Genomic DNA, 25,055 nt, shown 5'->3' with positions numbered 1-25,055 from the left:
GGGCAAAGGAGAGACATTCCAGACTGATGGCCCAAAAGAAAGCCATTCTCCTTTGAAGTACCACAGGGATTACTTAAACCAAGATGGACCATTCTCCTGTTGAAGAAAATGACATGTGAAAAAGGAACCTGCATGGAAATTAGAAGGAAATTTAAAAGTTGATTATTAGCCACCCAATGCTTATCTAAGACAGCTGAAATTTGTAAACTAAGCCTAGTAAATCTCAAAAGTCAACATCCATTGACTGTTTGAATGTGTGCTATATATATTCCACTAATCCTGGGTAGTCAATACCACAGATAAAGGCATTATTTATTTTACCATTCTAGGTGCAATTAACAGTTTACCCTGTGCAAACTTCACTTCATAAATATGGCAAATCAATGCTGGTTATCAAAATCCATCCACAACTGATAGCACATGAAAAAGGGCTGTGCAAAATGGCCTCAAAAACCAATCTACACAGCCTGCCCCACACAGGTCAGCTTATTACCTATTTAATCACACAGGCATCCTGGACATCTTATTGATTTGTCATGACCTACACATGACATCATTCCTAACAGCATGTGCAGTAAGCTATTACCACCATGCAGAATAGCCATATCCCAGGCCACACCATAGATTGCCTGACTTGGCCTCCTGCTGGGAAGGGCCAGTGGTGCTCTGATGGGGCAAAGCATACCAAGACCAGATGTGAGGGCCCTGTGTGTGAAGGAATAAAATCTTCCACTGCTAGTGGATAGGGTCTCTCCCTCTTTTTGCCAGTGAATAGTTGAATGATTTTGTCAGCATGCTGATGAGCATGGTATTTGATGTCCATGAAGCAAGGCACGCTAAGAGAAAATGTAGACTTATCCTCTATACCACAGGTGGCAAACACAAGGCCCGCAGGCCGAATCTGACCCCCCCACCTTGTTTTTTCTGGCCTGGCACCTTGTTCGGCAGAGCTGAGCTCTCAATTAACTGTTAAGTAGTTACATTTACACCATCTTAAAACTACATCTGGCCCATTGAAGGCAACTGCAAGGCTGATGTGACACCCCTGCTCTACGCAGGCTATTAATATATTTTCTATTTGACATCCTCTACAGCTAGATCATTGCCATGAAGATTGAGTGAGATTCTAGGATGCCCAGTTAGCATGGAGATTTTCACCCAGCAAATGCTGCATTTTCTTCCTACTCTGGAAGGATGAAGGTCTGGGTTCCTTTTTGGTGAGATTGTAAGTTTTTTCATTGATGGAGGTGGAGGGTCTTATGCTAATTGCTTCTCTTCTCCTAGTTACTTAAATGGAACACATTAAATAGAAAGTTCAGAAGAATCCGAGAAGAAACCTGCTTACCACCCAAAATACATGACTAAACTGGACCACCTTTGGGGCATTCAGGTGGATAAAACATGGATACCACAACAGAACATGTATGAAGAGGGAGAAAGATAGACAATGAGGTTCAGGAAGGTTGTTGTGACAGAGGCAAAAGGAAAATAGTATGCAGAATTGAGAATGGAAACAAATGAGGTGTGTGTGTCTGTGCATGCCATTTACAAAGGACTTTGGCAAACATTACTTCATTTCATTCTGTTGGGTAGGTGTTCAGTAACTTTCCAGTGCAAACTCAGGGATAAGCTTTTTCCAGTTCACTACTGACATCTCCACAGACAGGAACAGAGTTTGAACAACAAGAGAAAACTCTTCCCATGAGCAAGTCTTCCCTCATATCCTCAATTGTTGGCCCAGCACATGATATACAGTAGCCCTACAGGGGTTAATGGACTCAGAAGCCACTTACAGTGTCACCTGGGTAGTTATTTCAACTTCTGTGTGCCTCTGTGTCTTCATCTTCATTTAGGGTAAATAAAAGTACCTATTTGATAAAGGGTTGTTAAGAATTAAGTGAATTACTATATTTGAAAACCTTTAGAATATTTACAGCAATGGAATGTGCCATATAAGGAGGTTGCCATTGTTTTATTAGACACTCAGAAAAATAATTGGTAAATGAATGATGTGACATAAGCAATAAAGTGAATAATAACATTGGTGTAGACAAGGGCAAGGCCAATACCACAGAACTTGGCATTGAAGACCAGAAGAGCACAGACAATGTAATCTCCGAAGCAAGTAGTAGAGGCATTTGCCTGGTCCACCCAACTGTACCAACCTTGATACTCAGAAATCAAACTGAACAATTCACTTTAAACTTCTTTTATTGCTTTTGCCTGGCTGTTCATGAAGAACTATTAAATGAAACCCAGAATGTACTCCAAGTAGTCAAGGGAAAGGGAAAGAAGGAAGGAAAAAGAAAAGGCAGAGAGGGAAGGAAAAGTTGGTCTTCTCACCTAAGCTAGCTACTGTTCTTCCTACAGTTTCTTCTAAATGCCACAGGAGCAGGAAAAGTCTATGCAAAGATGGGCAATGCCAACTGTGCCCTGCAGCAATGCAAACCTTATTTAAAACCAAGAGAATGGTAAACTATCCTGCTCCGGTGAACTGTAGATAATCTTCCAGGCCCTGGCCATGAGCGATCTGGTGATAACTGTGTTCCTTGATATCTTCGTTCTATTCTTAGGGATATTAAGTTTCATGTTTGGTTAAATTCTGGCCACTTTTCAAACAGAAAATTATGGATGTAGGCAGCATTTCTGTTTGCATAACCTCAGTCACAGCTTCCTCTAATGAGATGTGACACGAATTACCCAGGTTAGCTGAGTTAGGAGCTCAGTCAGGGATATGGTGTGGGATGTTGAAGGAAGACAGGACTTCCGTTCTAAACTCCCCACCCCCTCCTGCTCCTACCCTAGGAATTGTCCAAATTGGTAAGGACTTTGTTTTCATCATATGTGCATTTGGGTTAATCTCATCCTATTTCTGTTCTCTCCTGTTTTATGTGACAATAATTGACAACTGCAAACGTCATTCAAGGCTACAGCTTTTCCCCTCCCCAGCTCTGGTACGAGTGATCCCTGCAGTAGGAAAGGTGGGTGTATGGGCCTCTAATTCCTGTGCAGCGGAGGTCAGGGCAGGAAGGTCTCTCTGTCTCTGGGACTGACAGTTATTTAAGCCCAATTCTTGTCTTTGAGGTGCACCTTGTGGGGTCTTTGAAGATCCTGCCTCCCCTTTCCCATTGGTGAGGGGTTCTCAGTGTAATTCCCTGCAAGATTGAGGCCTCCCTTTAAGTCATTTAAGATTCCTCTCTTGACCTAGACCCTATACCCCAGCCTCTCCAGGTGCGGTTCCCTTGGCCTTCTTTCAAAACCTGCTGTCGTTCCTGATCAAGAGCACCCATTTGATTTGATATGTCTTGCTTCAGTGTGTCAAGACCACTGATTTTTCTGAAATATTGTTTAGTTCTTATGCATTTTTTATTTCAGAGTTTGAATATAAACATTTTCATTGAGATGGGGAGGAAATATCCCAAACTAACAACCCAGAAACTTCACTGGCTTGAGTGCTCTGTTCCAAGAGGCTTCAAAAGCAGCAGCTTCAGGGACTCTAGGACAGAAAGGTGTCTTCTCCACCCCATCTCTCCAGGGTTCATTGACACCCTATCCCAGTCCCATCCTCCCCATCTGTCCCATGGCCCTTATGCTGTTCCTCAGATGCACAGAAAACTCCCTCATCCACCACCCTGGCAGAAACGAGTTCTTTTTAAGTCATACTCTGCTCTCTTACAGTTATTCCTAATTTGCCATCTTCCATTTCTTTGTTCCTATGAATCCCAGGTCCCTCAGTGCTTGTCCTTGGCTGTTGACCCTCAGATCTGTTCCCTTTCCCCTCCCTGGCTTGGGTGGCTAGTCTGTGTCAATTGGTGACTTCAGTGCATGAAAGACACTGGTCAAAGATTGGAAGAGAGTAAGAAGGGACAAGCAAGCCAGTCCTTCCTGTCCCCTACTTGGCCTTAGCAGATGACTCCAGCTGTGGTCCAGTCCACAGTGTTCCAGCCTCTGGTACATGACCCTGGCCTTTGGCTCCAGGAACCAGCTCCTCCCTGTGTCCCTCAGGCCAAGGCTTATGCTGATTTGGCTGCTTCACCAGCTCCTGTGGGCTTCTTCCTCTTCCATCACCTGTGCTTAGCTCCCACAGATATTGAAGCAGTAGTTCCAGAGACCCGAGAACTGCTAAATCTAATGCCATTTCCTACATTGAAATTATCTCTTTTTTTAAAAGACAGATTTTTTTCATTTTCCAGTTGGGCCCCATGGATGTGTCTCCTTCTTGGATTTCTAACAGGCTATAATCTGATAAAGTCCTCTGTGACAGGTGAGGGTATAGTAGACTAAGTTGATCCCTGAAATCAAACAGGTTGACTTTAGTTTTCACCTTGTCTCTGACAGTTCTAGCTGTGCTACCTTAGTCAACTTAATAAACCTCTCTGAGCTCCAGTTTCATCATCTGTAAAAGATAGATAATGAGATTCAATTTTGCCATTGAGACAGCCTTTGGTAACCAACCTCCCAGCATGCTGCCTGGTGACTACTGGGTACTCAGTAAACATTAAATCCCCTCATCTGTCCTGAAGCGGTCATATCCACTAAGATATAGGTACATATCCCCTCTAGGGAAACATGTTTGTATTATAGCAATGGCCTTCTAGAAATGAACACTTTAGACTTAACAATCAATTTTAAACATACAAATCTCAAACACCTACAATCAGAAAGATAGTCTCGAACGAGTTGACCTTTGAGAGCCTTTAAATTTCTTTGAAGAGGTGGCTACTTACCCTCTGAGGGCTGGGGAGGGCTTCTGAGCCACCTTCTTGTCGCCATTAGCTGGAAGGTGGTGCTGATGCTGATATGAAAAATGATCCTGCTCCCCACCCCCCGTGGGGGTGGAATGTGTGGGGCTCAAATGTGTGGGAGTCTGGCCCAGGGTTATTTTTGTTTCCATTAACATTCTCTTCTATATGTATTTTAACCTTAATCAATTGCACATGTTTTTGTTTTATTTGCACTTAGTTCATCAAAGTATCCCTCATGGTCTGAACTATGCCAGAGGCCTTAAGCTCTCCGGTGAAATGCTCATTAATGCCCCTGGGAAACAGGAAGTTGCATTCAGTCAAATATAAATAAAGTCAGCTCCCAGGGGCTTTGCCCTGGCCTGGGTCAGGAAGGAGACAGTGACTTCTCAGTTGATTTGATCCGTTGCTCCCTCTCAAACTGCACAGAGGAAGGAGGAAGAAATTCCCAACACTCAGGACAAAAAAGTGCTTTGAAAATGCGCCTGTCCTTTGTTCAACACCATTATGTAGTGAAGCCGGGCTTTATAAAGGAAAGGGATTCTACTGATTTGGCCAAATAATTGGGTGTCATTCCAGATTTATTTCCACCCCCAAATAGTTTGAAACCAGGCAGTGCAGGCAGGAAGTGAGAAACAGGAGGGAAGGTCTGGAAGCCTGAGCTACCTCGCCAAAGACGCTTGCAAGTCATACTATAGCCTTCCATCTTCCCCGCCTCTCCCTTCCCTCTCACCCTCTCACCAGCGCTGCGGCTGCACATGTGGAACCAATTACCAACAAAGCCCGATTGTTATATATTTGGAATTTCCCACATCAACTTGATGCTTTCTTTAACTACCTCTTAATGTGTGTCTGCACTGGGTGATCAGACCCACGTTTCCAGCCTGCCTGCCCCTGCCCCCCACCCTTACCCTCCTTCCAAGAGTCTTTTTCCTGATTCATTTTATAGTGGTATAAAATCCCCTCCTTCCCTTCACACCCCACCCCCACTTCCTATTAAGATTCTTTGAATAAACAGAACGTTCTTTTCCATCATTTTCAATAAACTGGCCTGTAGAGAGTAAATTTAAGCTGGTTCTCAAAGCATGAGAGTGATATCAGGTTAACACCCAAAAAGCATGGGAAGATTACAAAGGAAATGGCATCTCTTTCATAGAGCCCAGACTAGACCAGAGCAGCAGATGTAGAAATACATTTAAAAGAAAACTAAAATACCTCAAATCCTGGAAGCCCCTTACTCGTTTCCTTTAGAGTAATTGTCTCTGCTATAGAAATAAGCAGCTTTAGGAGGGAGTGGCGATGAGGGGTGGGGAAGGTAAACAATATATCAGTTACACAGTATTACAGAAAAGTTAAAATTGAGGCCATGTGTACCTTCAGACAATCCGAGGACATTGTCTGATACAGAATTATACAATAAGATTAGAAAATAATAGGCAAATGTAACAGATGCATACAAGCTTGGACCCCTTTTTTCAGAGCCTGGTTAAATCAAACATAACTTCTTCATGTTTACTGGCACACATAAAAATAAATGTTCTACAATGGACACTTAAATGAGGAGGTGCCAAATGCAAGTAGATTTGAGTTGATGCATCTGAGCCACGTGACACCAAACATTTTCCCTTCCATCTCTCACAGTCTCTCTGTGGGCTGCACTCACATATATAATTAAATTGTGTGCCTACATTTATTTTCCCTGTGTTGGAAAGCAGAAAGAAAAAAACAGATATGCATATCTGATGCTCATATGTATAATTTACGACTGAAAAGAGGAACGCCCCCCCTCCCCCCCAAAATCCCCAGTGTGCTATGTCACTGGCCTTCAAATATTTTTTCCTGTGTTGGGAAGAGAGTAAAATCAGAATGCAGGATTTCACCGTAATCTCCACACCAGATGGTGATGTTCCAAATAGTCTTTTTAAGGTGAACATGTGACCTACTGTACAGCCGAGGGGCTCCGGCGTCACGTGACAGAATGAATAATACGTCTGATAGAGCTTTGACTAGACAACTGACCTGGTTACCATCTGTAGCCACGAGAAGCAAAGTTGACGTTTCTGGATCACTCTCCCCAGAAGCGTCGCCTGCCCACTTCTGGGACGTGCAGCTTCGCGGAGGGACTGACACACAGGGACAGACAGGAAGGAGCTGAAACTCAACTTGCAGAACTGGGGCTACTTTTCTTCTTCCCCATCCCCCCACCTCCTGACAGACCACATCTTGACTCATACGGTTGAAAGAAAACTCTTTCAGTTATTTGATATTTGGGAAACCTCCAGGAGACCATAACTTTGTTTTGAGGAAGCGTCTGTCTCTCCCTTTGCTGGGAACGCTGGCGTGCGTGCGCACACACCCAGACACACACTCACACACTCACACACAGCTCTACACCATGGTGGTTCAGGCTGCAGTGGCTCCGAATAGATCCCAAAGACTTTTACTGAAAATTCCTTATGGATCTTTGAGAAGACGCAGCGTGGAGAGGGTAAGCAACGTGGCGGGCTGTTTGTCTTCACCCAGCAGTTGCTCCGAAGAAAGGGAGATGTTTGCTTTCATTGTACTGTACATAGCATCCTTCTACTAGTCCAGCTTTCCTGGAAAATTCAAACTGCTGGGACTCTAGAATACTAAGTCATGTGCCATTTTTTCTTAATTGATAATGATGAGAAATTTGAAATAGAAATTTCTGTCTGCTGTGCATGTGGTGGTGGGGGGTGGTTAGAGATGAAAAATGGAAAAGATTGGGGTGGGGGCTGTCCCCTGTGACGGATATGGAAGATGGGCTAGCTTGTGGGGGAAAGCGTCTGGGCTGCAGGGGCTGTGAAACCTGTTTTCTTCTCTGTTTAGTGAAACAGATCCATTAGTGCAGCAGGCTGCAAATTTCCTCTCTGGGTGACAGTGTCTTCAAAGGAGGTGACGATGACGTTAAGGAGCTCTGATGCCTTGAAATTTAAATTGCACAGCCCCATTGACTAAAACCCCTTCTGTTGTGTTGTTGTTGTTGTTGTCGTCTCAAATAGCTTGCTATCATTTTGGTTTATTTTTTTGCTACTATGGATTTTGGCTCAAAATTACGCTGTTCGTTTTCTGAAAGCATGCTTACTTCACGGTAGCCTCTGGCAGGGAAGACACTGTAAAAGAACACTAAGGATCTGCCCTCCACTGGAGCGACTGCTGCTGTTTGGGGAACGACTGCAGTTGATGCAAAGCTGGTTGTTCGAAACACCGCAGGCTCGTTTGTGCCGGAACAGGGCCTACACCCGCACACGGCGGAGTTGTTCGTGGGTCTCAGGAACCCCCCCAGCCCTTGTATGAATCATGGCAGCTGCTCTGTGAGCTGTGAGCACCTACCGAGAGGGCTCAGGTTAAGGTGTAATTTGATCGTAGCAAGGCCAGGAGCTCTCTTGATAGATAGCAACCGGCCACATCTTACAAAGGGGAAGAGGGTTTAATTCAAGTGGCTTTTTCTGGTTTGTATACTTACTACTCAGTAAACTGTAAGTTTAAGGAAAATATAATTAAAGGTTTAAAAATATGAAGGGCTGTCTAGGTTTCTAAGGCAGGGTGATTTCCTGACATTTGATAAGTTATATGTCTTCTGCCATTTGAGTAACGATGAAGAACTTCCATTTCTGCTCTGGTTGTATGCAGGTCCTTATTTTGAGACATTTTTCTTGTGCTCAATATCAGGGTCAGTAACTCATGTGTATTCAGTATGTACTGCGTGCTCACTTTTATACCAGGAGCTTTAGAGCATAGGACCAACGGCTATGGGGAAAGTTACAGATTTCTCAGGTTTATGTTGATGTGGTCTTAGGCTCTGGGGAAAATGCTTCAACCTGGATGGTAACTAAGGTTACTTAACATGTTCTGTTCACAATACTTGCTTGGAAATTTGAACTGCATCCACTGGAGTTGTACTGCATGGCAATACTAATGAGAGAGTTATCCTACCTACAGGCACAAAAAAATTCACAATGACCTGGTAACCTCTATGTAACCATTTTAATTTCCAGTTGGATGCCCAATAAATCCAAGGAGTATGCAGTTGCCATTTCTGTTTCATTGTTCACCAATTTGATTAAAACTGACAATATGTGAACACAGTGTCATATATAAAACATGTCAGTGGTTGTCTATGTTGGCATATGCTTACATTTAAAACACAAAGACCTCTTTTTGCCCTTGGGCACATGCCAGTGTTGCCCAGGCTTTAGGAGTCTGATCTGAAAGCTTCTGGGCCCTTAAGAGAAGTACAGCCACCGCTGGAGCACCAGGCGTGCTGCCACTGTCCCTGCTGGATGTGGTGGGACACCTGGAGCGCTGGGACACCTGGAGTGCTATTGCAGGGAGAGCACCCTTCCTTGCATTCCTCTGAGCCTAGGATCTCACCCTCCACCACAAGGGAGGGTGAGACTAATTAGAATATATAGCACTGTATCAACTACAGTGGGATGTTTTACACTGTTGCTGATTTTATGACAATTTTCAGGATCAGAGTCATATATCTATATGATGGGAGGGCAGGAGAGGTGAGAAGCAGCAACTGCTTTAAGGGCAGGCACTGAGGCCCAGTACTCTGTTATGGGGACTCCCCAAATTCAAAGCAGTGACAGCTTTTTCAGTTACATCAGTGGCCGAGAGGGTGACTGTCGTCAGAGTTGTCTCATGGTGTTTGGTGGTGCCAAAGCCTCACGTGTCTATGCCACCTTCACACCAATGCACGTTCTCGTCCGTTGCCTTACTTGACCATCATGAAGTATTAAGGAGATGCAAAGAACGGGGCTGTTACTTTTGACCTATTTGAACAGGGAAACCAAGGCATGGAGAGATTTAATCTCCCATCCAGGGGCGCACAGTCAGCGACAGAGTAGGATCTTCCATTGAGCCTGTGATCCATCACTTTTGCTCCCCGGGGAGCTCCCACATTGCAGCCTGGCCCTGAGAAGTGCATTAGAGCCAGCCTGCCAGCAGAACCTCACCTGAAAGGGAATGTGGAAGACTTACCTAAGGCAGGGATGCCAGCACCAGGAGAACAGCTAATGATTTCTAAGGCTCTGACTGTCATGTGCCCTGAGGTGTCCAGGATGAAACAGTTGTTTCTGTTTTCCAGCTGCCTAGAAATTGAGTTGAAAGAAAAGAGCACCTTTTTAACTGTGCTACCTAGACATTCAAATCCTCATTACAGAAACCCTCGCTCAGCCTGGGCGGCCAGGCTTCTCGTTCGTATATTTTCACAGACTTCCATGAGCTCATCACCACACAGGGTGGAAAACATAAAAGAAATATAAGATGCTATGTTTGGTGAAATAGGAGAGATTAGGGTTATAGGTTTATATAAGTGAAACCATTTTAAGTTACTATAATAGGATTTTAATTCTGCTATATAAGTAATAAAGACAATTCAGGTGCCACAGGGAGCAGCCAGGTGGGGTGGAAAGGTTTGCAGCCACACTGTCCTGAACTGTTTACTGTCTGGCCTTGACAAAGTGGCCCAGGCTTTCTCAGCCTGAGTTTCTTCAACTACATAAATAAATATTTATTTTCATTTGTTAAGGATTTGAGATAACAGTATGTAAGGACTGACCACAACACCAGGTGTACAGAAGGCAATCATTGACAATAGGCATAGTTTGTTTCTTTTTCCAAGTTTGCCTATCTTTGAGTGGAGAACCACTTGACTTGTATTTTTAATAACTGGTGGCCCTGTACATACACTCTTAGTTATACCTCACTGTCACCCAAGGAAGTTCTTAAGAGATATTCACCTGAAAAAGTCAAAACAGTAGTACTTCCTGGTGGTCAGGTCTCTTTTAGGGACTCCCAATCTTATGTAAGACATGTGGAAGACAAAGTGTTTCAAACTCTTTACACACCAATGTCAATAATTAGACTTACTCAAGCCCATTACTTCCATAGGGTCTCTTCCCTCTAAAGATGGGTGTTTCTGCTCCAGAGGTAAAAATGAACTTCATGGATAAGGGGGCAAAGCTTTATTTATGTGGTCTAGCCTGTGTTGCTTTAGCACATGCATTTATTCAGGGAGCTCGTCTCCCCATTGTTTCATTCTCTCTACCCTCCAGACCCACATATCCCAGACTGGACCTGACATCCCTGCTCTCTCGAATGTCTCAGCACCTCAAATTCAGTAATATACACTAAACAGAATTCATCATCTTGCCCACAGTCCTGCGCCTCCTCCAACCCCACCAGCTCCCCAAACACCCAAACTAGAACCCAAGGACCTTCCCTGCCTCTGGCCTGGTGGTGGTCTCCGCTGCCTTGTCAGTGACCACGTGCTGCCAGTTCTAGCTCCAGAATATCTCTCGTACCCAACTGCTCCTCTGGTTCAGGCCACTGTCTTATTTCAGTTTTTCACAGTTGCCAGTCTGGTTCTGCCTCAGTCTACACTTTTTGTTTGCAGACAATGTGATCTTTCTAGAACAGCGATTTTCAACTGTTGTGCTGCAAGAGGCACACTGGTGTGCAGCAAAAAATTTTAAACGTGCATTACCTGATTAATAAGTCAGACGCACTGACTGCTTTTCCCTTTGATTGTCAAATTTAAAAAATGACAACAGCCAATACAACAATAGATGTCCTGTGAGAATGAATCAAAGTTATAACTATTTTCTGTCAAATTGGCAAAAAATATGTTTTTTGGTATATGCAGATTTTTAGTAATTACTTTATATGTGCCATTAGATGATAAAGATTGAAAACCACTGTTATAAAACATAAGCTTAAGTGTGTCACTTTATCTACTTAAAACCCTAAATGGTTTCCTGCTTAAGGTAAGTACAAATGTAATTACAAAGCAGGCCCTTCTTAATCAAGACCCTGATACCCTCTCCTGACCCATCTCTCCCCATACCTTACCCTGGGTATGTGATACCCAACCATACTGGATATGTGTGAAGTTCCTCCAAACTGCCATGCTCCGCCTTGCCTCAGGGCCTTTACACATGTTTTGCCTTATTGACACACACTGCTTCCTCCCTTTGCCTTCTTAACTTCCTATTCACACCCTTCAGTCTAAACTTAATGTCCTATGGGAAGCTTTTCTAGGTACCCCATCGCCTCCTTGAGTCTGAAAGCATGCTATTCCTTCTGGCTCCTACAGCACTCTGCATTTCTCTCATAAGAACATGAATCACACTGCATTGCATCCTCCTCTGTCCACCCTGCTCCCTTCGTGTCAGTCCTCTACATGACAACAGGCTCCTTGAGGGCAGGGAGCACATCTCGGGCCCTGTTCATGGCAGGAGTGTTATGATATTTCCTAGATGAGAAGAGGGAAGAAGTCTGAGAGTTCTTACAAACTCCCCTCAGTGAGAAAATGTGGGAAGAGGATCAGAATTAACATATTAACAGGAACAACCTCCCTTCTTATATTAAATTACCACAAGCCTCGTTATTGTTGGTGGAAAATGTGTTCAGTCTTATATCAATACAAACTGAGGCAAAAGATGCTCTTCTCCTATTTATTCTGAACTCTAAGACCACCCCATAAATCTTACAGTCCTACAAAGTGTGTGTGTGTGTGTGTGTGTGTGAACAAATGACCAGACTCCGATGACACATCTCTTCAGATTAATGTAAATTTGACATTTTTCTTGAAAAAAAAAAAAAAGAGCAGCAAGAAAGCATTCTCTCTTTTACCACAATTATTTGAATATTCAAGTGAAAGGAATTTTTTGTCTTGGAAAGACTGAAATGGTGTGATATTTCTGGGAGTGGTATTTTTAACACAGTATAAATGAAACCTTTTTGCACCCACATTATTCATTATTTGACATGTTGCTCCAGGTTGACCTATTGCCAGTCTATCATTTTGCAAACCATTACATTATCACAGCTGCTAAGCTGCATAACTTAAGAATTCTGCGTACAACAGAGCCTCTGTAGTCAAATGTGTGGTGCTTACATTCTGAGTGTAATCATGCAGAGAAGTGTAAGGCTTCACCAGAAACATACACAGCAGACGGCTTTTAGTGGATATTTATTACCATTGAAAGCAGACAGCCAAGAAACTGTTCAGACACATCAGGGTAATCACACATATTATTATCTAACCCCCTCATCCTGCATATGGTTTTGTTTCTTCTATAAATATACACCTCTCTGGAGAAGAAAGAACATGGAATCTCAGGGACTCCGGGCCTCTGGCTCACAGGCTGTGCTGAAGATCATTTTGCCCATGTTGCTTAATCTCACACAATTTTAAATGACCTCAGCTTGGTTAACCAACATTAATTTTGTTTCTGATAGCAGCTTATGTCAAGTTAAACCAATGACTTAGTCATCTTGGTCAGAATGAGATTGTGTAGTAGAAAGGCTGTTCCTACTGGTTCCACTCCTGAGTTTTACTCCTCACGCTGATGTGGAAAGCAGGACTGGAAATCTCTCTTAAAAAAGTCAGGACCCCCAGAGTGGCACTGTCCTGCACCAAATGGTGGCTGTCAAGCTGAGCATGAAACCAGATGGCGGTTTCTCTATTGAGATGACTCGTCCCCAAGTTCTGACTCCTTCTTGGGACTATCACTATTGCCATCAGTCAAATTCCGTGACTCATCCTAAAGCAGTGTTTCTCAACCTTGGTTTCACATTAGAAGCATCTGAGGAGCTCTAAAAGTCCCAATGCCCAGTCTGTCCGCCAGACCACTGCATATTAGAATCTCTACAGAAGGGACCCACACATCAGTATCTAAGCCCCCAGCTGATTCTGATGTGCAGCCCAAGGTGAGATTATTGGGTACAATGCTGGCCTTATTTTAAGATTGGCTAGTCCCTGTGTTTTCTTTTGTCTTTGCATGAAAAGGAAATAAATGAGTTGATTGTGTTGGATATTTGGTCAAAAGCGTTATTCCCATCAGGAGAAAAAACATTTAAGCTCCTTGCAAGTTGGGTCCATATTCCTGGGACATCCTATGCAATAACTAGCACTTTGAGGCCACTTTCTGGATAATTAAACCAGCCTTCTGAAGTCAAAGAGGCTAATATTGTGCAGAACTTCCAGACAATTTGAGATCAGAAACCCCCAAACCAACTCCTCCTGCATCGTTCTTCCCCATTGGAGCACGGAAAAGCCCCTTCCGGGTTTCTCAACCCGCCATCTTGTAGCTGTGTTCACAAAAACAATCCTGTATTCTCAGAACACTTTCTATAGGTGTTTTGAAATCAGATCTTTTATAAATTGCTCTAATAGAATGAATACTACCCACCCGTGTGACATAAGAGTTTCTTTGAACACACGGTTGAAAACAATCCACTTTTATTTGTATTGATCCATCAATACACCTTTGAGAACAATATTGTTTTATGTGTGGGAAACAATATAGAGGAAACTATGGCAATGGATCTTTGTTTTCTAATCTGGGAGTGGATGAACCACATCTGTAGATTTTTGTTATTCTTTTTTCTTTCTTTTCCAGTAACTCAATAACCACCTGCTTCAAAGGATATGGCCAGTTTTTCTACCACTCCCCAGGGCCTAGAACAGTGCCTGGCATATACATAGGGCAAATAAATATTTATTGACTGAATGTGAGTAGATGAATAAAAAGAATGTCTTTGAAGGGGGGAGGGTATGGGTGGAGGTAGAAGAGGGTATAAGGGGAGATAAATGGTAACGGAAATGAAATACAATAAAAAATAAAATGGAATAAATCATTTAAAAGAATGTCTTCGTGGGCATACACTCAGACCATTCATCACACAGCACTGTCACCCCAAGGGCAGGGCCTGCTCTCCTTATTCAGAATAAGGATATTTGCGTCATGGTCAGTGTCCACACGGTGCCATTTTGAGGTGCTAGTTTATCTTTTTTTTAACTTATATTTTTTTATTAAAGTAAAGTTGGCATTCAATATTGCATTAGTTTCAGGTGAACCACATAATAATTTAACACTTATGTACCTTACAATGTGAGGAAGGCAGTTCTTCACAGAGAACTTGGTCCTGAGAAACGTGAAATCTGACCACACAGATCACACTTCTAAGAGTGTAAGCAGCCCTTTTCCTTCCCAGTCAGGAATGGTTTGTGGGTATTTTCCTCCACTACTTACTGACTTTTCTCAAAAATGTCAAGGTCACATTTCCACGTGGATAGATTTCTTTTAAATGCTTGCTTTAGCCTCTCAATTGGAACATTAATCAGGAAAACCAATAGGACTTATGAGTATATTGATTATTTCTGGGAAATGTGTTCTAAGTTCAATCAGACAAAATCAATTTCAGAACATAAATACCTTGGAGAATGTAATATCTAGAACCCAACACCCTATTTATTAATTCCACAAATTTTTATTTAGTACCTACTATATGCTAGTCAATGTTCTAGGCCCAGGGAATACAGTTAAGTATCTGCTTTCATGTTAAGTGCTAATAAGGTCTCCAAAGAAAAATATAGCAGGATAAGAAGCAAGAGGAGATGGGGTGTGCCATGTTTTCATATAATGTAGTTCTCTCTTAAGATGATGATTGAGGAAAGACATGAAGGAGTAAGGAAGAAAGCCAGGTAGTTATCTGGGGAAAGAACATTCCAGACAGAGGAAACAACAAGTGCAAGAGGTGTGATACTAGAGGGCACTCGATGGATGTGAGAAATAGCAAGGGGGCAGCTGGAGCTGGAGCATCATGAAGGGGATGGGGTACATGGGGAGAGGCAGCAGTCAGAGAAGTGTTAGAAGCCCAGATGCCAGAGGGCTGCATGAGCCATGATAAGGACATTGGGGTTTTACTCTGAGTGAGACAAAAAAACACCAGTGGTTGGGGGCAAAAGGATGATAGTAGCTGACATTTTTTGAAGGAGTCACTGTGGCCACTAGGCTGGCAGAGAAAAGGGTGAAAGCAGGGTGACTCATTAGGTCATTAGGGTAATAACTGATGAGAGATGATGATGGTTTAGACCAGATTTGCTCTGGAGGTGATAAGAAATGATTGGAGAAGGCAGAGCTAATAGGATTGGCTGATGGGTTCGGTGGGGGGTGGCGAGAGAGGAAGAGAGGAGTCAAAAGTGACTCCTGGGCAGCTGTAGACTGGAGTTGACACTTACTGAGATGGGGAATGCTGCAGGAAGAGCCGGCTGGTGACCATACCAGGGACAGGGGAGATTAAGAGCTCTGTTTGGATGATGACTAATGGAAAATTCAAATGGAGGACATTAAAAGTGTAAGTTCTGTGTTTAGGCGAGATGCCTGAACTGAAGATATGAATATGAACATTATTGGGGTGTGCTGCAGCTGGCTTCTCCAGGCTCTCAAGAGCTGATCATGTGCATCTCTTCACAACTACACATTCAGGATGACACAGGGGTAGCTTGAAATTCCCCTAGTGGGGGAATTTACACCATGGAAATTGGCAAACATTACAAATCAGGGCTTTTTTTTTTTCCTAGAGAGTTGATAGGCAAACATTTATCAGTACACCACTGAAAGATGGTGTTTAAAGGCACAGGACTCCGTGGTATTGCCTGGGGAACGTGTGTGGATGGGAACAAGGGAATGTCAGAGGACTGGACCCAAGGCCAGTCTAAAGTTTAGAGTTCAGTTCCTTGGGGAGCAACTAGCAAAGCAGACATATAAGGAGTAACCACTCAGGTAGAAAGAGAATTGAGGAGAAATTCTCAGAAGGGATGTTGCCAATAGTCAACAAAGATAAAGACTAAAAGCATCTCACTGTTTTCAAAAAGTTTGTGTGAAAATTGTGTGCATCAGAATCACCCAGGTGTTCTCTAAACATCCAGATGTGTGGTCTCCACCCCAGACACACTGAGTCTCAACTTCTAGGGCACATGACATGGATAAAACTTTGAGAAATAGTATCTGAAGTATAGTTTTCCAGTATAGTTTGGTACTGATTGATAGGTACCAATCAGGTAGAGAAAAGAGTACAGAATAGAGAAGGGGAAATGATGCAGACATGAAAAGAGAAATGCTGGTAGGACGATTGTTAGTCAACCTCAGGTCAGTCCTGATGGAGCAAGTGGAGGCCACAATGGGAATGATGGGTGAAGGTTTTGACAACCAAGGCCGGCCATGAACCTTCCTCCCTGTGGTACCCTGGAAATACAGAGTTCCTGTTTCCAGGAGGACCCCCTTAAACCACTATGTCAGAAAAGTAGAACTGCAATTGTCCCTTAGCACTTGTCTAGCCAAGGGAAAAAAAGGCAAGAGAGAAGGTGAAAGACAGATTTCAGTGTCTTAGGTTGATCATCTGCATCAAAGCCAGCAACTCACTCCTAAATCTTGCCTTTCCTAACATGTATCTAAAGAAAACCTCTTTTGTTTTCCTTGCCTCTGAAAAAAAAATTTTAATTTTTAATTTATTGATTTCAGAGAGAGACATCAATCTGTTGTTCTAGCCATTCATGCATTCATTGGTTGATACTTGTATGTGCCCTGATGGGTGATCAAACTCATAATCTTGACATATCGGGACAACGCTCTAACCAACTGAGCTACCTGACCAGGGATGCCTCTGAAAAAATTTTTTTTTGATGAGTTCATGTTATAATGTGTCAGGACTTCATAATCCAGCTGAGTCCAATAATTTATTTAGGAAACATAAGTTATAGCTGGGCCAACCACCAAATGCCAGAAATGAGCGCGTCCTAATTTGAACACTGTACTTAGGGACTCAGTCCTAGTCTGTGAAAGCAAATGGATTTGCACTGAGCTTGAAGAAATCATGTCTTTGATATCATGTCCTATCTCATTAGGTCTTCATGGCATTTGTGTAGAAGAAAATTTTGCTCTTATCTTCCAGTTGAAGCTTAAAGAAAGTAACAGCCTTTAGCAATTTGAACATAGTCCTCTATGTAGATCCCACCCATATTTGGGAAAATAGAGAATATTCACCCAGTTACAACATACATAGTTCCTTTCTTGATTTCCTTTTAGGTAAGAAGGTGCCTCTGGCACATCAGACTCCAATGAGTGAAACAACAGTTTTAACAGAAGCCATGTTGTGGGTCCCTCCCACAATTCTGGGCTGATGTTGGTGAATGAGCCTTTTTCATTCCTCAAGCACAATCTGTGTGGATAAGCTTCACCACTAGTGCTCTGAGAAAGCTATTCTTCTGCACATGTGCAATAACACCCTTGTTTTGCACTGCTGTGTTGTGTGGCCAGGTCTGTCCACGTAGGCAGCAGTGTGGGTGCCAGATTCTGGAATCCCTGTCATTAAGATGTCAACCCAGTACTTAAGGAGAGGGAATAGAGAGAGAACCCCCTCATCCTGCTGGGCTGCAGCTCTGGGTTTTCAAGTAGTAGAACACTTAGGGAGAGGAGCTACCAAAGAAACAAAATCCTCTGGAAATACACAAGGGCACTTGTAGATTTGAAATCAGTAGTACAGAGTGATACGCTCACACCCTCACCACTAATGACAGCTGTGCAGTCCCTCCTGAGGACCAACCAAGGAGCAGGAGCCAGGCTCCCCAGGCCACATGCCGTCCATTCAGCATCATTTCTGGGAGCAATACCCCATATCCTGTGGCATTTAGTTCAACCACAGAACCCATTCACAGATCATCTTAATTTTCTTTTATTTCTAATGCAATTCCTGGACATGTATTCTGTGGTCCCCTCTGGGCAATACTGGAACAATATGCCTTCCAGCAAACAAACAAAAGTATTTTCAAGATGCTCTGACTCCTTTTTCCCTTCAGTGAAATGGCCTTAAGGTGGCCTGAGAGAAACATGTGTAATGTGTAGCAGAACAGGGCCTGTGCAGGGCAAGACATTTCTTGCTCCTTCCGAGATCTACCCATCAGAAACAGGCAATTTTCAAAAATTTTTATCTATCAAGGACCTAATCCTTCATCTTAATCCTGGCTGCTTCTATTCATTCTAGTTGTCTCATAAAATAGGGCCCCGGACATGCACTAGAGCTCAAATGCGTTTAGGAGCCACACTGGTCAATGCGTGTAGGACAGCGAGGAAAGAGGCGCTTTGCAGACCAAAGAACTTGTGCCTAGCACCTGAAGTCTGCCACTCCTTAGCCTTGCCATCAGGAAACTGGGGCTGCTGGTGCTTCTGGAAATTCAGACTTTTCAAAAGAAAAATCTTTGTGCACTTTTCTTATAATAATATATACAAGAGAGTTGAAATGTCTCAATATTTATATGCTGTCTACTATTCTGAGCCTAGAGAAAAGCATTGCGTAGCAGATAAAGCACATGTGCAGGCCACATTTGGCCAAGATGCCATTTTTCAACTTCTACAACAGAATGAGTGCTATCCCACCCCAAATAACTAACTACATTGTAGATCCTCTCTCTCCAGTCTTGAATTTCATGAGGACACATGTTGATACAAAAAACTAATTTCGAATAGGTCCTCAGGCCCTCCAGTTGGCATCATAACCCTACTGCTAAATCAAAATATTAAAAAACTCTTTTGACAGGTCACATGCAAATTCTAAATTACACTTAAATAAAATTGAATGCATGTCTTCCAGCTATGGGGAATAGGAAGACAGCATCCCCTTTACTTTTTTTTTTAATTAATTAATTTTTTTATCCTCCCCTGAGGACATTTTTTTATTGCTTTTAAGGAGAGAGAGAGAGAGAGAGAGAGAAACATCAATGTGAGAATCCCCAGTTGGGGATTAACTTTTCAGTCCACAGGATGGTATTCCAACCAACTGAGCCACACTGGCCAGGGCTGTTTGCTTAGAGCATGCTTTTGTTACCTGGCAAGAGGAATAAAACTTAAGAAACAATGGAACCTACAGTCTAATCATCACCTGATAAGGCAGATTAGCATCAGCCACATTGTTTTGCTTTTGGCATATGTTCTCTGGTGTTAAAGTGACCATAGCAAACAATTTCATCCAATGAAGCAATCACTCCACCACCTAGAGCTCTAGTTTGCTACTAACTCAGATTTATAAACCAGCAGCATGTGGTCTAATTCAAAACCAGAGGTAGCATGAGAGCCAAAATGAGGTTCTTTTATAATCAGGGTGGTTGTCTGGTAACAGCTGAACAAAACCCTTTCCATTCTAAATCATCTATGTGTGTTTGACAGAGGAGAATCCTGGGGCCGCAGCCAGGTCCTTGAGCAAGAATCTGAATGGATTCACAGATCTTTTCCCGATGAAAACATTGGTTCTACCCACAGGAACTCCTATCTCAGGATGTCAAGGTGAAATGGTCCTCCAGCTGGAGACTCCCTTCTCAACAGTCCCTTCTGATCAGCAGCCCTCACTTGTCATATCCACAGAAGAGATGTACGACTTTCATTTTAATCTTAGAATATCTTTACTTCTGCCTCTTGTGGAATAAGGCAACTGAATTGGCTGCCTCCCGGTACTTAGTCAAAACCTCCTAGGGATATCTGATACCTGAGAAAAGCAGATCAATGGACCTGCTAGCTATTCATTACTTTGCCCCCTTTATTCTATAGCCTTATGAAGTTAAATAATCAAATATCAATATACCTGGTCCATTTTTTTCTCAACTCCCTGCCGAGATTATTTTATTGAGTTAAGATTTAATTCATCTTTATTAAAGGCTGATGATCAGTATTCTTTTTTTAGATGTGCAGCTGCCTATTCTGGGCCTGAACTGGGGCCAAGTGGCCCAGGTCTCCGGCAGGACATGGCTCAGGGTGGGCAGGATTTACAGAATATGAAACCCAGGCAAGAGGTGGGAGACTGCAGGTGGCAGCGATCTGTAAAACAAGCCCCACAGACAGGGGAATGGGTCATGCATCTGAAAATGTCAGATGGAGCTGGAAGTATCTGGAATGAAACAGCCAGATGGGGACCAGAGAAATCAGAGAAGAAGTAGATTCGTAGCAAGAGGAATAAGGCAGTGTTTTGAGGAATAGCATGAACCCCTCAGAAGGCTGCAGGGGTGTCTGGGCACAGCCTGCGCTGTGGGCAGGAAGGAGTGGCTGAGACACCTCCTGGCTCAGAAAGCCAACAAAAGAAACAGTTAAAAATACTTCTGAGGCTCTTTAAAAATTTCAGTTAAAGATTTTGTTCCTTATGTTTTCTTTAATATCCCTTATATAAATTTTACCCTGTTAATTCCTTTTGGGAGATAATAAGAAATAAGTGGTTCAATATGATTACTTCTTTTTTTTCTACATTTGCTACCAGGAACGCAGAGCTTATGGTTGTGGTCCATTTGGCTCATTCTAGATACCTTTGCACCTTCATCTCATCCTTTTAAGTAGTTCTTTTCCTTATTCTGTTTTATATTATCCTTAATTTCCTAGTTTACACCCTTATTATCCAAGTACATATTTATCTGTATATATATATATTAAAGATTTTATTTATTTATTTTTAGACAGAAAGAAAGGGAGGGAAAAAGAGAGGGAGAGAAACATCAATGTGTGGTTGCCTCTCATGCGCCCCCTACTGGGGATCTGGCCTGCAACCTAGCCTTGTGCCCTGACTGGGAATTGAACCAGTGACCCTTTCATTCTCAGGCCAGTGCTCAGTCCACTGAGCCACACCAGTCAGCGCTCATGTGTATATATTTTGCATGCCTGCCAAGCAGCATGAAATCCTGTAACTTTCTCTCCTGTTTGTGTTAGTTTCTGTAAGAGAAACCAACACAATGGAAACATAGTTCACTGAGAGTACAAAAAATAGAACAAAGGATGCTACTTCTCTTCTCTTGACAGGACTAATGATCCCAACAGGTGTATCAAAAATGCTTCATGGTAAGCTGAGACATGGGAACATGGTACTCTGGACAAGGTGCTGCTTTTTCCCAGACGAGAATAAATTTATCTGGAATGTTCAGCCCAGATAAAACAGAGCTGCTCCATTTCACCCCATTGTATACGCTGTGTATCCTTGGTGACATAGTGCAGCTCCGGGTGGCAGCTGAAAGGGTATTCCTGGGAAGATCAGAGAATATACTATAAAGGGGATCCCCAGTGGAAGGTCAGTGGTGGGTATTCTCATTCTGAACCCCCAGGTCTGATGCCCACCTTCCATACAAACTGCGCTGTGCCTGGGAGGCACTTTGCTATAGAATCCTGACTTGGCTGCTCTGAGGGCTGAAAAAGAGGTAGTTTCTGCTTCTCAGTTCCCACCAGGATGTTGAAAGCCCGAGTTTCATCCTTTTTACCTACACTTCTTTTTTTCTTTTCCTTTCTAAATGTTGCTGTCAGTGTACTCCACTGTAAACTATCAGATCACAAATAACAATAGCTTCCTGGGAAACAGTTGTGGCTGTAGGCGATGGGTCGGTGCCAAGGGGAGTAGTAAAGCCAAGAACACTGTTTTAGGAAAACCACAGCATTCAGAGAGCAGTTTCGGGATAATCGTCCAATTCCATTAGGGACTCTGGCTCGGAATCCACCACAGAAGCTGGCTCCAGCATCTCCTCCAGGGGAACTTGGAGGCCCGCACGCTCCCAGATACCTTGGTTTTCTTGTTTTATTTGTTTAGTGTTTAGGAGAGACCATTGCTGGAACCTAGTCTCTGATCTTGAAGTTCATGCAAAGATGAGAACAAAGGCTCGTAGACAATGAGGCTTCAATGGTGGGTCAGGTTTGCACCAAGAGGAAGAAATAACACATCCCTGAATGCCTACTCCAGTATATAGCAGCTTTCTGGGAATTTCTGACCTCAGGATGTAAGATGTCACTCTCCTAGGGCTTGCCCCCCTTGGGACTCCTGTTGTTTACTCCCTGGTTGCTAAGATATAAGGCAGAGAAGCTCCAGCAAAGGAAGGTCTCCTGAATGTTCTTCCTTCCATCCTGGAGTGAATTAACTGGGTCAGCCAGGGTCAAGGAGCAAATATCAAGTGACACATTTTCCTCCCTCCTTCCCTAGCTCATTCCCAGACATGGCCCTCTGGGAGTGGGAGGAAGGAAATGCACTGACTGGATGGACATGTCAGGCCAGGGCCCCAGGGAAAGAAAGGAAAGCGCCTCCTACTCCTAGTATGGCTTTTCAGGCACTGCATCCTCTTCTCCCCTCATTTGCCTATCCAGATTGATCTCAGGTCCCAAGAACAAATTCAGGCACATAGGAAGTTGCCAAGACTCAGGAGACCCTGACCTGATAGATAACAATATAAAGCACATCTTTCACTGAGCTCCTACTGTGTGCAGGACATTGTGCTTTGCTTGGCAGTTGCCCCTTTAATCCCCAGACAGCCCTATGAGGCAGACTTTCACGTGTATCTCTACTTTATAAAAGAGGAAAACAGAACAGGGAGATTAAATCTTTTGCCCAGAGTTGCACAGCCAGCATGGGCAGATCTGGAATTTGGACCCAGGCAGTCTGAGTCCAGAGGGAATCTGACCGAGTCTAAACTGGAGTGAGGCTCTGGGGCCCAAGCGGCTGAGAAAAGCACCCTTGAGAGAGGAACTGGCGTTGCCGGATTCACCAAATGAAAACACAGGATGCCCACTTAAATTTGAATTTCAGATAAACAACAAATAGTTCTTTAATGTAAGTATGACTTATGTTGTTTGTCTGAAATTCAAATGTTACTGGGTGCCCTGTAGTTCACCTCACCATAGGGCCACTGCCATTTCTCCGTCTCTCTGTGTTGTCTTCCTCTCCTGTTAAGTCAGCTGTCTCCCTGCTTTCTTTAGCTTCTCCTCCTATGCCCTTCTGTGGAACTTCTGAACTCAATCCTGCACATGATCTGGCTTTAAAATCAATTGCTAGTCATCATCTACTTTTGCTTGACTACCCCAAATATGCCAGTGCTTAGAAATTGTTCAGAAACTCGAAATGGTAGCCTGTGTCCTCTAGGCCGGGAGGCGTTAGGGTATGTGCACTTGGAATCCTTGCCGCCCCCACAGAAGTAGAAGCAACTGTCACAGAGGGGTTGGGGGTGGGACATGCCATTAGGGGCCCGGGAAGACAGACTCCTCACCCCTGCCTTCATCAGAGGAGTTCTTCCTCTGAGATATTGCTTATGTTTCCACCGAAGATTTCATTTGGACGAAGATTTCCATTACTGAAAATAAAAGTTATTGAAAAGCACTGTTCCAGGCTATTAGGTTTTAAAGTCATGTGTCTTCAACATCAGTGTACAAAGGGATCACCTGGGGACCTTGTCAAATGCAGGTTCTGATTCAGCAGGTCCAGAGCAGGGCCTGGGAATTTGCATTCCTGACAAGCTCCCAGGTCATACTGCTGCTGGGGTCCACAGAGGACTCAGCGAGTAGCAGGATTGTAAAGTGTCCTAACTGAGGTATATGGACACAATTTATTTTTCTACTCATCTTTGTTTCAGATATCATCTATCTATCTATCTATCTATCTATCTATCTATTTATCTATCTATGTCTTATTTACCTATTGTACATTCTCTGTCTGTCTGTCTATCTATCATCTCTACCATGACTATTTCATACAAACATTTGGGCAAGATTAGTGTGACTGTCCAGGCCACCTAATGAGAAATGAAACCCCCGTGGTGCAGGGGGTCATAAAAGAGAGAGGAAGGAACATAGCAATGGACACGTTCCTTCTGAAAAGCATGCTTTCTTTGGATATGTGGACCTTAAAAATATAATCCACTCTGAAGCAGTCTCTCCCTCCTTAACATCATACCAACGTCAAAGAATCCACTAGGAGTATTTTACATTTGGCAAATCTGGATATCCTATAGACTTGAAACAGTCCTGGGCCCTTAAACAATGTGTAAGGCCCTGTGACCAAGTGGGAATCTTCATGTGTTGTGCATAATCCTAGAGAAGTCTTCTGCATGGACTAAAGGCAGCTCATGGCCTCTAGATATAAAGGCGATCATTTCCCTCTTCCCCTCTGTTTTGTACAAATATTAAATTAAAAAGGTAGGCCTGAGATACTTTGTCTATTGTCTGATCAAATTTCTTTTTCATTTTCTATCATATCTCAAATTAACTTGTTTCCATAAAATTTAGGGCTCCTCCTTTTTTAAAAAAGAAGTTTTGAGTGTGTGTGTGGCCACAGATGATGTCAAGTGCCCCTGCCTTGGACAGAGTTAAATTTGTTTTCTCTCTTCCTTTATAGCTGTGACCTAGTTAATCGTAGGTGGGAAGCAAACTCTGAAATCATTCCACTTTCTGCTTTGCTTAGAAATCTTGCTCCCTTAAATTGTAGCATGTCTTCCTTAATAACAGGAAGTCAGGTTCCGAGATCAGCAATATTTGTGGTTTTTGTGCATTGAGATAAAGAAGAGAAAGTATGTTGCCTGCAGTTTCCTGGTGGTGGGTACGAGGGGAGAGGGAAGGGAGATAGACAAGAAAATAACCCAAAGATGAGTCACTTATTTCTAAACCCAGAGTCTAAACGCTCTTTGTTGAAGGCACATTGTAACCTCTGAATGTTCTG

General features: G+C 43.1%; 1 protein-coding gene across 9 annotated transcripts in view; it reads left to right on the top strand.

The window, feature by feature from the left end:
* Positions 1-25,055, top strand: part of FRMD4A (FERM domain containing 4A) — a 584,868-nt gene that overhangs the window by 259,407 nt on the left and 300,406 nt on the right. Inside the window, exon 1 of one of the 9 annotated variants that reach the window (XM_036023916.1) lies at positions 6,593-7,230. The exons of 6 other annotated variants lie outside the window; for them this stretch is intronic. In XM_036023916.1, coding sequence (XP_035879809.1) covers positions 7,138-7,230 — 93 coding nt within the window. In that variant the 5' untranslated portion in view covers positions 6,593-7,137. Of the gene's footprint in view, positions 1-6,592; positions 7,231-25,055 lie in introns of those variants that run through there. 2 more of the 9 variants (XM_028505600.2, XM_036023931.1) reach the window with 2 other exon arrangements.

Source organism: Phyllostomus discolor, chromosome 1 (genome assembly GCF_004126475.2).
Source record: "Phyllostomus discolor isolate MPI-MPIP mPhyDis1 chromosome 1, mPhyDis1.pri.v3, whole genome shotgun sequence".
In the NCBI taxonomy this organism is placed as follows: Eukaryota; Metazoa; Chordata; class Mammalia; order Chiroptera; family Phyllostomidae; genus Phyllostomus; species Phyllostomus discolor.
This window is presented reverse-complemented; position numbering and strand designations above follow the sequence as displayed.